Source organism: Quercus lobata, chromosome 6, assembly GCF_001633185.2.
Source record: "Quercus lobata isolate SW786 chromosome 6, ValleyOak3.0 Primary Assembly, whole genome shotgun sequence".
NCBI classification, from domain to species: domain Eukaryota; kingdom Viridiplantae; phylum Streptophyta; class Magnoliopsida; order Fagales; family Fagaceae; genus Quercus; species Quercus lobata.
Genome location: NC_044909.1, coordinates 3,169,496 through 3,184,248, shown reverse-complemented (window position 1 = coordinate 3,184,248; position 14,753 = coordinate 3,169,496). Strand labels below are relative to the sequence as shown.

The window sequence follows — 14,753 nt, the reverse complement described above, 5'->3', positions numbered from 1 at the left end:
TCTACTACAAGTATATATGATTTATTCAAAAACTAATATAACAGTTTATCGTAATATTATCTATTTACTTCACTCTTAATGACAAAAATACAATCTTAGATATGATTAAAGTACATAAAATTAGGGATGACATTGGGGCAAGGAAGATCTGGATCAAGGGTGCCTTACTCGTGTCCCCACCCCCATAGGGGCATTACCCTGCTCTATTATTGCACCACCATGTTTTTACCCTGTGAAATCCTACCTCACTTTGCCTCATAGGGCTTTGCCCCACACCTAATTTAAAATATACAAAAATTGATATTTAATAACATAAATAAAACATTTACCAAACATAATACTTAATATGCTAAATTAAAATTTACCCCTCTAACCTTAGTTTGGTTTTAATTCAATCCTCTAATTTTACTCTTCTTTCTTTTTTTCAGTCTTTTAACTATTCTGTCAGGGGAAAAAAAGTTTCATTTCCGATAAATGAGATTTATGTTGGGTTGGAGGGTCTAAACCGAAACTCGACGATGGGCTTGATGCATGGCCTAAAAGCTATCGGTGAAGATCCAAGGAATCCACTATATTTTATGCCTTGGGCCTAGATTGGGACTGACAAGAGTAGCCCATAAACAATCCCTACAGCAGACACATCAGCACGGTTAAAAAAATATACTGTAGGAAATAACCCAGCAGTAAAGTGTTTCTGCAAAAAATAGCCCAACGATAAAATGTTTCTGCAGAAAACAGCCCAGCGGTAAAATATTTCTACAGAAAATAGCCCAGCGGTAAAATATTTTTACAGAAAACAGCCCAGCGGTAAAATGTCCCAGCGATAAAGTAAGATAAAACGGTGTAAATCTCCAGCTGTTAGCTATTTCACAGATTAAGGAAAATGTCTACATTTTCAGACTCATCATCAATTATTTCTGGAGAAGAGTCTTCCAATACAATAACATGAGGGAAAAATGTTATAGTAACAGTTACATCATAGCCATCAATAGTAAATGAATAAGTAAATATCATGGATTCCATTATGACAAATAATGAGAAAAGCTTAGTGTGAGATGAAGGGAGAGAGAGAGAGATCCCAGCTAGTGCAGCAAGATCATTATGGTGCCAAGACATGCTCATGAATATAGTGAGTAGTGAGGGATATTTCAGATAGTATGAGTAGTGAGAGTCATTTGTAAGTAGTATGAGTAGTGAGTGGGAGTGTATACTAAGACTGTTGGGACTTTTTGCTGGGGGTAGCCGAGTGTTTATGAATAGAACTATAAGCTGGGGAACCTAGTTTCTAAGCTTGAAAAACTAAGAATTCAATCTTTTTTTCAAAGCTTAGAGAAGACCCTTTTACAGAGAGGTTAAGGAAAAGTCTTGGTGTGTAGCTTAGTATCCTCTAAAGATTTAATGGAGAATTCCATTTATAGTTGGGTTTTAGGGGATAATTAGCAAATAATCTTTGCTAAATCTTCCTCAATCTTCAGAAAATCCTTAGAGAATCGTTCTTAGGATTTTAGCTAAGAGTAATAAGCTCAACTTTAGAAGGTTTTTGCTGTTTTGGGTAATAACAGGTAGGATTCTAACTTAATATTGAATGCTGATTGGCCTTGGCTGATGGGATTAGAGCATGCTTTAGGCTAATGATCTTGGTTGTATTGCAACTAGAATCAGAGCTCCCTAGGGCAGATTTGACCACCCCAAGCCAGGTGTCAACCTTGGAGCCCTTGCTGGGAACTCTGTTGGGATCCCCTTAGTGCCCTCCAAACCACATTTTCCTAAGTTTTCCCATTTGGGGTTCATGTGTTTGGTCCATGAACCGGAGAATACACATTTTTAGTATGAAAATGAGCTGATTTCATTTTGTTTCAGGAGCTTTAGTAGTCTGTTCATGGCTGCTCTTGATTTTTGACTGGCTGGGTTGGAGAAGAAAAAAGGGACAGCTGGCTAAAACTTCCTAGCTTTCTGTCACATCAGTTTTAGCTTTATGTCACATGAGAGATGATGGAATTTCAGCTTGTGAAGGAAGGGTTCAACCCTTGATGGACACATGTCATCTTCTGGCCTGATTGGACAAATTAGGACTTGATGGGAAGGGGCTCTAACTATTCAGTTGTTACTGAAATTTGGCTGGTCAATTCACGTGACCTCAAGTTGCTGGGATTTGTGTGTGGGCTGGCCTAACTCAGCTGGGCTTTGTAGTTAAACTTTCTTGGGCTTGGTTACCCTTACAAAATGAATAGTTTTGTCATGGGTGATATTCATGAGCTTTTATAAATCTTGTAAGAGAGGTATTTCTTGAGGGATGAATAATTATATTTCCCATGAGTGAGGGATTTAACAAGTGTCAAAATAATATTTGAATTTAGTAAATATGTGCCAAACGAATATTCAGGCTTTGCAAAATAAGTGCCAAATTAGTATTTGGGCTTTGAGCATAAAGTAATTGTTTTTGCCAAAATATTATTTTGGGCTTTGTAAAATAGTTGCCAAAATAGATTTGGGCTTTGTAAAATAAGTGCTAAATATTAATGTTTGGGCTTTACGAAAATAGACGCCTGTTGAGGGCCATTTGTGAGAATCCAGGTAGGAAGAAGAAAAGCCCAATAAAAAGGGTAGCAAAGAATTGGCAAGCAAATAGCAAAACCATTAGGCCCAAGTGGCAGGAATAATGGATCATAGGCCCATGAAATAAACAAATGGGTCTTGAAGAGGTAAGTGGGCTTAAAGAAGCCCGAAAAGAGAGAAATAACATCCCATGGGCAGTGTATGATGTAGAAAAGTGAGAAAGGGTCGCCGCAGGCCAAAAATAATGCAAACTAAGAAAGTAAGGGGTTTATGGCAGGTCCATGGATCCCAAGGATGAGAATAAGGTAATTGGGCCAGGGAAGCCCAATGAAGTTTGTAAAAGCCCATGGAAATGCAGAACTAGTAAAAAGGTCAAGGAAACCCAAAGAAAGCAAGTGGGCCAAGGATGCCCAAGAGAAAAACAAAAAGGACACAAGAGCCCATAAGTAAGAAAAAACCAGTGGCCATACCAAGCCACTGGGGGAAAGAGTAAACGGCTGGCTTAAAGAGGCCCAGCAGGATTGAGTCATTACAGCAGGAATAACAGAATAATATGACAGAAAATGAGGGAAATCAAGAAGTGGGCCAAAGAAATATAAGGTCCATCATCAAGTAAAGCCCAGCTCCTGAGAGAAGCAGGAAATCAAAAAGCAGCCCACATAAAAGGTCAAAGAAAACGAACGGCAGACTTTCCAGGCAAGCCTCCAGACCATGGCAGATGAATGGGCAGCAGGCAGATTTTGGACACATATGGAAGGAAGGCACGCGCAAGGCCTAGGTACCACCAGCCTGTACCCAGCCAATATAGAGTATGGTGAGGTCGGGGGTCAAAGATTCAAAGAGCATGGTTTAGTGGTGGGGAGAGGGGAAAAATCTATTTTTGAGGTTCTGGCTCAGGTTTTTTCGAGAAGGTGTCCTGTTAGGATGACTTACTATCCAAAAGAGGCAAGTTGAGTTGGAACCACTAGGTACATACCATGAGGGATAGGGAGAGAGAAAGAACCCAGACCGTAGCAGGAAAGGGTGTCACGGCAGACAAACAAACAAAATACTCTTCTTTGTCTGGTGATGAGGGGGTGGCACACAGACGGAACAGTGATGGTCGGCCAGTACACCTAGACCAGACAAAAGAGATTAAGGGCTAAAACAGTAAAATCCGGTTACGGCAGGCACTATAAAAAGAAGGTCTTGCCGTGAACAGAAAAACAGGGGTAACAACGTGAACCTTGATTAAGAAATAGAAATTTGAAAAGAGAAACCAAGAAATAGAAAAAGAAACGAATGGGAAAGAAAGAAAGAAAACAACCAGAAAGAAAACAAAGTGAGAATTAAAACGACAGGCATGCACTAGTAGATTGATTCCCTCTCTCCCTTATGAAGTCCTGCTCTCTGTGAAAACCACAAGGAGTCTCTGTGCATAAACCACTCAGACCCGTTTCCCTTAGGGCAGTTAATCTCCATGGTAGGACTCTTCCTGAGAGATTAATTGCGTTGAGAAGGGACGTTCTTTCCTCTCTGGCTCTGCTCCTACGGACTGGACTTTAGTTGATTTCCTAACATTTTGATTAACTAATATATATTGATACTTGTTCACTTTTGTTCTGCTCTTTCCCTTTCGTAAAAATGATTATTATTGCTGCTGTAATTGTGTGTGAGGGTTGTTTAGTCATTTCCCACTGAGTGGCTAGATATTTTATTTATTTTATTATTATTATGTTTATCTGCCACAACTTGTCTGAAACAGTTCTGCTTGCCGTAAGCACGTTCCTAGCAAACCTGACCTAGTTTGCGCACAAGCCGAACCAGCTTGAGTTACAACTGGACCGGTCTCGACTCCCTTATCCAGAAAACTTAGGCCTAGTATCGTAGGAAGCAGCCCAACACCACTAGCACAGCCCACCACTTTACAATGCCAAATTAGCATTTGGGATTTACAAAGATAGATGCCAAATTAGCATTTAGGCTTTACGAAAATAGATGCCAAATTAGTATTTGGGCTTTATAGGATTTTGTAAAAATATTTTCGTATCGTAACGGGTTTTAGAGATGCCGCATCGTAGCGGGCTTTGTAAATGGTGTTGTGTAGCAACGGGCTTTAAAGATGCCATGTAGCAATGGGCTTTAGAAATGCTGCATCATAGCGGGCTTTAGAGGTGCTGTGTAATAACGGGTTTTAGAGATGCCGCATCGTAGTGGGTTTTAGAGGTGCTGGATCGTACCGGGCTTTAAGGGTGTCGTGTAGTAACGGGCTTTAGAGATGTCGCATCATAGCGGGCTTTAAAGGTGTCGTGTAGCAACAGGCTTTGCAAAGATTTTGTTGGGCTTTTGAGCTTTGCCCGCAAGGTAAATGAGCTTGGGCTTTTTATGGAGATGGTATAATTTTGTGGCCCAATTTTGGTAGTAACATGGTGAGTATTTTTTTGTGGGATGTAATGGGTAATATTTGTGAGAGGACCCAAATTAATTTATGGGGCTTTATATAGGAAATATTTGTGGGAGCCCAATGTCATGGAGAATATTCGAGTAATATGCGGGAAATATTTATGTAGACTTAAAATAATGTGTGGGCTCATGTGGGTATTTTTGTGAGTGGGCTAAAGAATTTAAGACCCGAAAATTTGTACCTCAACAACTTCTATTCATATCCAAATTCAATGTAGTTCTTCCATTCATCTCTATCCAATACACACCATTAAGTCTAATTGAAATGACGTTGTCTTGCTATTTTTCTGATTTCAAACGTAAAAATAAATTAGGAAAAATATTTTTTATTCAAACAATTGTTTAAAATTATGTTAAAATTTTAAAAATAAATATTTTTCCTTGCCTTTCTCTCTCTCTTCGCCCATTTGTCTTCGTGACCTAAGCTATCTTGACCTAGATCTGCTCATGACCTATCGCGACCCAGATTTTTGTCTCAATACAGTCACTTTACAACTTTGTTTTTGAAATCAAGATAGCTCACATAGAGTCCTACAATCCCAATCCCCCCTTCTAATGGCTCCACCATTTGACTTCTCAGGTTCTCCAATTACTCCCTTGGTGGTGCCTTCATACTTCATAGGCTCCACCTTTAGCAACAGTCTCCCTCCTCAGTCGTCCCTCTAGTGATGCTGATATATAAAGGCCTTTAGTTTAGATGTTAAAAAAGCTTTTATTTTTTACAATTAAATTTATTGAGGAAATTGAAAAAGCTTAAAGTTTGGTGTTGTTTCGAGGGTTCTCTGTTGCTATGGGTCTTAACGAGCTGGTTTTTGTAGTTGGACTTTTGTATGGAATTTCGGGCATTAGAAATTTTAATTTGGTAGAATATGTGTAGTGGAGTTTTTGGTTGAATATGGGTATAAAAACCTTGTATTCACATAGAAATTTTTGTGTATGTAGTAAGATATTAAGATTATTTTTTTATAATTTATATAGAGTTTTAACCTATGACATCTACTTTTGATGATTATATTTTTTATCATCAAATCAAAACACTAATCGGTTTTTGGTGTTTTTCAATCTCGAAACAAAAAAAAAAAATGAGAAAGATTCTTATAATTTTGGGAAGAGTTTTACTCTCTATTTTTTTCCCCTTCTTTTCTTTGTGTTCTTCCCTACCATAAAAAAGATTTCATTTTTTGTTTTTTGTATGGGATGTTAGTAAGGATGAACATGACGAGGTCTTATTGCATTACTTTTTTTTTGAAAATGAAAATTCAAACATATCTATCTCAATCTTGTGGCAATTTCCTCTTCAAATCACATCAAGATGAACTTGGAAGGAGTAGGGAAGGCGACTCCGGGAATTCGGATTATGGTGGGGTCATAAGAGATGGCAATGGTGCTGTCATGTGGAATTGAACAGGTCTCCTCTAGGAATCAAAAGATGCAACCTTTGCATAAGCAAAAACTCTCCAGCACGGCCATTGTTTTGTCCAAACTATTGATTCTTTTTCAAGTCATCGTATCAAACAAAAAAGGGGTTCTCTTAACATGATTAGATGGGCAAGGCACTGAACTGATCCGCTGCTTGAACCGATCCCACTACTGCTCCTAAGGATCTGGTTAGCCCACTTGCCCGAGCACACTCTCAACTTGTAGATGCGCCAATCCCGCCTTCCCCCATGAGAACAGAAAAACCAACAGACCACGAACACCAGCACACATGAAAACAGCCCTTTTGAAAGCATACCCAAGGAGCGGGCATCCATCCAATCTTCACTTATAGACATAAAATGGCCTTATTTCCATTCGTTAACTACTTATAACGAGCAAGTTAGTAGCCAATTTGAAATTTCTATTTTTCAATATTTTCCACTCAAAAAATTTATCATTTTTTTTTTTTTAAGTTATGAAACTAAAAAAAATATAAAAAATATTTCATTTTTTTGGCACTTATCAACAATCTACTTAACAAAAGTGGACAAAATGACAGTATTGACTTACAACAAATTAAAGTTAAATGAATGAAATAGAGAATTTGATTGAAAAAATGCCAGGATGTAATTTGTTATTTAGCATGCTTAATATTATAAAGTAAATCTTTAATACTAATATAAATACAACCTTTCATTTATACCAAATTGTTTAACAAGATAATAATACAAAATCTTAATTTACCGACATAAAAATGCATAACCAATAGTTGTGACCAAGAAATAATACTCAAAATTCTGAAACAAAACCAAATATTGAACACTAAGTACAAACTACATACCAATATGCTTAACAAAACAATAATATAAAATCTCAATCTATCAAACAATCAATTAAAATAAAATAAGTACTAATACTTTCGTGTTCCTGTATTCTAATAAGTATTATTATTTTTTTTAAAAATAAACAAAATTTTTAATAGTTATACTTGTAGTTATAACTATAGAAAAAAAAAATAATAGCATTTTAGTAATTATTTAGGTGGGACAACCAAAATTATCATACCATCTTAGAATAGCAGCACATAACATAATTATATCTTTATTTGTCATGAATCCATTTTAAATAAGCATGAATTAGGTATTTTTTATATTGATTTTCTTATTTGATGAGTAATCATAAAATTCCTATAGAAAGCGAGAGGTCTTGGCCAATTAAAAACTAAGGACGCCATTTATTCAAATAAACCAATTCATTTATATTTCACCAGTAAAAAAAAAAGTCGCAAATTGTACCAGTAGTGGCCAATAGATAAATCAAGTGGTTAAACTCAGAGGAGCATCTTTTCTAAAGTTTTCTATGCGCACAAAACATGGTGACTTATCATCATTTTACATTGACCAAATGACATTATGAAATAGAAATAGTAATTAAAGTGCAGCTACTTGAAATTTAAGCTATCTTCATCATATAATGCTTAATTATTCTTATCTTTTCAAGTACTAGGTTAATCATTTGTGAAGGAAAATGGAAGAGGTGATGGGGAACCACTATGGAAATTTGTTCAATTAAAATCTTCTAGAGAAATTAGGTACAAGGGTATGGACCAGACGCACTCTACTCTAAACTCTAAAGTGAAGTAGGAATTGCAAGTCCAATAAAAAAAATAAAAATAAAAAGTAGTAATTGCAAGCTTCCAAGTTCCAAACCTTCCTCTCTTTTTTTTTCTTTTCTTTTTGATTAACTTTGAACTTTCCTTTTGAACCCCACAAGGACTTCCTAAAGTACAAAGAAAGTACTTATAAACTAATTTAAAACAAAAAAGGGGTAAATTGTTGAAAGGTTTTTACCTAAAAACTTATAAGTTCTCATATATTATGTGAATTGGTACAGATAATTATAAATTACAAGCCACGGTAAATCTCCAAATTCTACCGAACCCAAAAAGAAATAAATACATCATGTAGGATATGAAGGAGTATTATCGTATTTGCAATTGAAGTTACACATTTATTCTCATTATTTTGAACAAATAAGTAATTAAGTAAAAGTAGTCCTTTTCTTTTCTTTTCTTTTTTTTCTTTTCTTTTTTTTTTTTCCCTGCATTAAGATAGGAGAGAGGATCATATATTGAACCTTCCTGTCCGGGAGACCTAAGAGGTGCCAACCGACTCATGGATCATTGGTAATAAAAGCTCTAATTAGGAAATTAGAATTGAGCAAAATTATCACTTTCAAAAGTGTAATTTTCCTTACCAAGAGTCATGTGATTCAATTGGCACCTCTTGAAAAACCGAAACATTTATGATTCAAATCACTCACTCCCAACTATCAATGCATAAAAAAAAAAAAGTAAATAAAAAAGGGTTTGTTTTGCCTTTTTCACCTTTGCTCTAGTTTATCAATCAAAAAATCTCTTCCAATACCAATGCTGCCTCCAAACTTTATCTGTCATTTCTTCAATCGGGACATTTTTGGTCTCAGGAAGCATGAAAAACGCGAAGAGTCCCATGATAAACACCCAAGCGGAGAAGAACAGGAAGATGCCATACTTGAGATGGCACAGCATTGAGAGGAAAGCCTGTGCTATAACAAAAGTGAAGAGCATGTTGACAGACACAGTCACACTCTGCCCAATAGAACGAGTCTCTAGTGGGAATGTCTCACTAGGAATCAACCATCCTAGAGGTCCCCAAGACCATGCAAAAGATGAAACAAAAGTGCAAACCATAACTACCACTAGGATTGCAAACCCTTTTGAGAGGTCGCTAGTGTTATCCTTCAGCTTGAATCCTAAGACGATTGCTATCACCACTTGAGAAAGGAACATTTGGACACAAGCTTCAAGTAAGAGCAGTCGACGACCAATTTTGTCCACCGAGTAGATGGATACCAAGGTAGAGAGGACATTAACAGCTCCTGTTATCACAGCTGAGTATAGGGATGCATCACCACCAAATCCAAGAGATCTGAATAGCACTGGAGCATAAAACATGATTGCGTTGATGCCAGTGAATTGCTGGAAGATCTGTTGCAAACACACAAAGAAAAGAAAACATTAATTTACAATATTGGAATGTCATATAAATGTTTATATACCAAGAGATTGAATTGAGAAATTTGTATAATATATACTAGTCTCATGCATGACTTATGAAAGAGTTCTGATAGTTTTAAGTAGTTTGATCAATTTGGATAAAATATAGGGTACGTTAAGAGTTTTTTTTTTTTTTTTTTTCAATTTAACTATACTTCAACTCCTCAAATCATATTATGTTATGCCAGTTTGTCTTACAATCATATCTGTGAATATACTTTTATGTGCTTAATGTATGTTTTTGGGAAAATCACTTAGAACTAAACAGTAAGGGATATATATATATATATATATATATATATATTCAGATTAAATTGTGAGAAGGACACTGACTGACCTGCAACAAAATTGCTATGACAAGTGGAGGACGATACTTCCTCAACAAAATATCTTTGACTGGTGCCTTCACTGCTTTGGCCACACGACTTGCCTCAACAAGCTCCATGTACTCTGGTTCGACATTTTCGATGCCACGGATCCTCCTAAGCACAGATTTTCCTTCATCCAAGTGACCACGCTCAATCAGACTATTAGGAGTGTCAGTCACAATGAGAGATCCTATGGTCAGCATAGATGCTGGAATGCCACCCAGACCAAAAGATAGCCTCCAACCCCATCCCCCTGTGATCCTGTTATTGCACAAAAACATTGATTCTATCTCAAAAGATAAAGATTGTCTTTTAAAGAAGTTAACAAGAATGGTGATACTATAGTTCATACAAATTTTACGATGTAGGGCTTACAAACTATGTGCTTTCTTTTAAAATACAAACACAAAGCAGAAAAGAAAAATGTATAGTAATGAATATGATTCATGTCACATCAATCATATATAATAAATAAAATTATAAAAAAAAAATTTATAACAAAATTATGAATTTTTTCTATTATATTTAATAAGGTATCACATCAGTTTATAAAGTATATATTATTAAATTCATTGTAACTTTCATTACTCAAATAAAAGGTTATTTATAAACTTTATTTATTATGTAGTTAATTTAGTACAAACCATATCCATTGGAATGTTAATTTGTAACAAAGAGTGATATCATAGGTATAGGGAAAATACAAATTTTACTATAAAAACCTTATAAACCAATTTTTTGTAGATTTTTTTGTATATTAAAAAAAATAATGGACATTTATTTATTATATTATTAAAATGGCACCAATCACATTTTTTTATATTAGCATTCAAAATATTTAGTAGTACAATTTTGATAATAATTTAGTATTTTCCAATAAGAAAACTAATCAATTAACAGTACCATAGATAATTAAGGTTTGCAAAAAGAATAGAAGAAATAGAGGACTTACTTGGCAGTGCCATAGTTGATGATATTTGCAAAAAGAATGCCAATGGTGACATTCAGCTGGAACAATATGTTAAGAGCTCCTCGAATTCTAGTTGGTGCAATCTCCGAAAGGAAGACTGGCACAGCCTGTTATGTAATTGATATTTCAAATGATCAAACAAGAAAGAAGAAGAAGGAAAAAAAAGATTTCTATGATTATGACATTTTGGTTTATGGGGGTGAAAATTTAAAATACCTGATTAGCAAAACCAACACCACAACCAAGAAGGAGCCTTCCAATAATGAGCATGGCAAGGTTTACTGCTGCTGCGTTTAGGACAGTTCCGAGTAAGAAGAAAACCCCAGCAATCAACATGGTTAGCCTTCGGCCTAGCCTTCTGGTCGTGACGGACGCGAAGAAAGTCGCTATTAAAGCAGCGATGTAAAGAGATGAAGTGAACAATTGAAGGCCTTGATTATCGTATTTGCAGTAGTTGCTTTCGAGTCCGGTTTGCTGGGTCTTTCTGTATACCACAGGGAAGAACTTTTCCAAGAAAGATGGCATCGAAGTAACACCCCCTGCATGCATAAAAACAATTCAGACAACGGTAAGAGGTTTTGTTATAATGCACTAAATGGTAATGTATTATGCATGCATGAATTTATTTTCTGCTGGCCCAAGTGGAAGGGAATAAAAGATTCAAAATTAGTAATAAATGTTTCATGGTACATAAATAATTTACCAAAAAAAAAAAAATATGTTTATAAATTGTTAAATTAAATGATTAAAGAATAAAGTTTAACTACAAAATTAGTTGTAATTTAAGGTTACAACTTTATTCAATATTATTAATATTATTACATATTTTGAAAATCTAACCGTTGGATTATGTAATTTTTATACTCTTAATACAGATGTCAAACTTCATGCCAATTAGATATTATTTACAATATGATCAACAGAGAATCCATAAAAATGAGAGATCAGGTGAATTAAACATGTACCTGAAATACCAACATCAAAACCAAACATTAGGCCTCCGGTGGAAGCTAGAATACATGAGATGATAACAAGAGGCGTAATCCTTGCCTCAAACGTGGTGGTGCTAGCCGCCGGTGCAAACCCTCCTGCCATGATCAACGATTGATCAAAAGCAAAAGCAAGCTAACAGGCAAAAGCTCTTAACAATCGGCTTCCAATGGCACGGGGTTCGGAGACAAGCACCACCACAGCCAAGTCGAAGATTTGGCAGAAGGAAAGCCTAAAATGACCTTTCAACGTTAATTATTTTGTCTATGGGCGGTTTTATAGTGACAATGAGGAACGAGTTCCCTAACGTCTGTACATAATCCAACTTTAGGTGCTCCAGCTCCTACAAAAAATGCAGTTCGCTAAAGTTGGATTAGTCTACATGCATTCTGATCCTTACAGCTGCATACAAATCATACCAAGCTAAAAATAACAACAACAAAAAATATATGCGGTCTAGGAAACAGAGTTTTTTTTTTTTTTTTTTTGGTTGTTGTTGAAGGAAAATCGCAATAGAATAGATTTGTGTTCTACTTTATACTCTATTAATGAAAGTATGTCATATTTCTTATTTGTTTATAGTTTAAACTTTGATAATTGTATTAGGAAAGTAAAAATAATACATGATAAGTTAAATATGATTGGAGGAGTAAAAAGTAGAAGAAAAAAAAAATACGGCAGAGGTTTTATATTCCTATATTACAGTTTACAGGTACAAAAAAAGTATGAGTATTAATAGATTGAGATTAAGTGATCAGGCTGTTGTAGCATGTTCAACTGCTCTCAATGATAAGAAGGAGAGCAATTGTGTCATGTTTTTAGAGCTTATCTCTCATTCTTATCTGATTTTATCCTTAATTTTTTTAATATAGTTATAATATACTGATAAATCTTCAACTTGAACTTTTTTCCTTTTAGACTCCCAAACACATTGTGCGTGAAAAGATGTCAATTAGGTTATAAGACTCTTGACAAAACTTTCAATTTAACTATTAAAATTAATGTGAAATAAACTTGGAGAAAGGGCACTAGGGTCATGGTTTTTCGGTTTGATTTTAATTTACTTGATTTACTTTCCGTAAAAATTACAAGTTTTTTGTATTTAAAATTGTATAATATATGAGTTTTTAGATTGAATATAAAATAGTATTAGATTGGCAAAGAACATGGTATGTATGTAAAAATTATAGAGAACGTGTAATTTAACGGTAAAAATTAAAAAAAAAATTAATTCAATAAAAAGTTATTAGGTAGTGTAATCTCTCTCTCTCTCAAATGATTACTTTATTTTAGAAGATTAAAAAAAAAAAAAAACTAACTGTGGGGCCCGAAATCTGAGGTCCCAGCCCACTTTGTATTAAAAGCCCAAAGTCCAGGCCGAGGAACCCTACTGCTAAGAACGCGCAATGAAAGCTCCTTGAAGGTCCAAGGATGTGGCCGAGGACGACTTTACGCCCAACATCTCACAAAAAAGCCTGAAGAAAAGGACAAATTCAGTACAAGAGCAGCACAAGGGAGAAGGCTGCCAACGCCTTAATGTGGAGCCCATCACCTGACAAACCCATACTCATACCATGCTGTCGAGCTTTTCCCAACCACTCTAATGTGAGGATTGACAAGACGAGTAACCACCCCGAACAAGGAGAAACGGACATGTAGGTGAAGAATGGGAAGGAAATACTAGTATAAAAGGGAAGCTCGTTGCATTGACAAAAGGGGGGGTTCTTCCCAGGAACCAGAGAAAAGAGGAAGGACCCATAAAAAAAAAGAATGGCGAAGAGGAAACGCTCCTCGGACTTGAGATAAACCTTTCAAACCCCATCCGTGTAAGGCTTAGCCCTACAGGCCAAATCCACCTTCGAGTGGGCTTCCATGAAAATCCTGACTGAACCGTTGCCCAACGACCAAGGTCCAGCCTTTCCAAACCCACTCTCTACAAAACATATTGTTCGGGCCCTTTACACACGAGCCCAATGTCATCCTTGGGTCGTTAAAAATCGTGTCCCTACAATTGGCGCCGTCTGTGGGAAGGCTTGCGCGTTGGCGCAGGTGGCGGTGGAGTCAACTCTCTAGCAAGCAGAAATTCCTGGGGTTTCCTCCGTCTCCAGCGACATACAGTTGTTGCTCCGACATAAATTTCTGCTAGGGGCTACGCCTTGCAGTGCCAAGGGCGCGGGCATCTCTAGGGGCTTCCGGCCTCAAGCCAACTCTCCCCGCCCTAGTATAGGGGCTTATGGTCGAAAAATAAACAAGTACTTAAACAAAAACTCACAAGTTTTGGACAGAACCAAGGCCTTGCATGGTCCTCGGACTCAAGCCTATGGGGAAACCAAGTACATAAAAGAAATCTCACAAGTTTTGGACAGAACCAAGGCCTTGCATAGTCCTCGGACTCAAGCCTATGGGGAAACCAAGTACATAAAAGAAATCTCACAAGTTTTGGACAGAACCAAGGCCTTGCATGGTCCTCGGACTCAACCCTATGGGGAAACCAAGTACATAAAAGAAATCTCACAAGTTTTGGACAGAACCAAGGCCTTGCATGGTCCTCGGACTCAAGCCTATGGGGAAACCAAGTACATAAAAGAAATCTTACAAGTTTTGGAAAGAACCAAGGCCTTGCATGGTCCTCGGACTCAAGCCTATGGGAAAACCAAGTACAAAAAAGAAAAATTACAAGTTTTGGACAAAACCAAGGCCTTGCATGGTCCTCGGACTCAAGCCCATGGGGAAACCAAGTACTTAAAAGAAAATTTACGTTACACGAACCTTAGAATATATCCGAGGAGAACTACCCATTAACAGTTGGGTTAGTCCCTATACTGAACGGATTCCCCAGTCTACCCTCGGATCCTCAGTACCAAACGGATTGATGCAACATAGAGCAATATGCTACCAAAAACACGATTGA

At 36.4% G+C, this 14,753-nt stretch overlaps 1 protein-coding gene across 1 annotated transcript; it reads right to left on the bottom strand.

The window, feature by feature from the left end:
* Positions 1 to 8,269: 8,269 nt before the first annotated feature.
* LOC115994190 (sugar transport protein 13-like) lies at positions 8,270 to 12,078 on the bottom strand. Its single transcript, XM_031118245.1, has 5 exons — positions 11,818 to 12,078; positions 11,069 to 11,391; positions 10,835 to 10,959; positions 9,852 to 10,143; positions 8,270 to 9,445 (listed from the first exon to the last, which is right to left on the bottom strand). Exons 1-5 carry the CDS (start codon positions 11,945 to 11,947, stop codon positions 8,819 to 8,821), a joined length of 1,497 nt encoding a protein of 498 aa, XP_030974105.1. The 5' UTR covers positions 11,948 to 12,078; the 3' UTR covers positions 8,270 to 8,818.
* Between the last annotated feature and the right edge of the window lie 2,675 nt (positions 12,079 to 14,753).

Coding starts and splice junctions, on each gene's coding strand:
- LOC115994190 (XM_031118245.1), bottom strand. CDS start 11,947: ATGGCAGGAGGGTTTGCACCGGCGGCTAGCACCACCACGTTTGAGGCA. Junction 11,392..11,817: donor TTTTGATGTTGGTATTTCAG/GTACATGTTTAA, acceptor TTATGCATGCAG/GGGGTGTTACTTCGATGCCA. Junction 9,446..9,851: donor TCATAGCAATTTTGTTGCAG/GTCAGTCAGTGT, acceptor TGTTTGCAACAG/ATCTTCCAGCAATTCACTGG.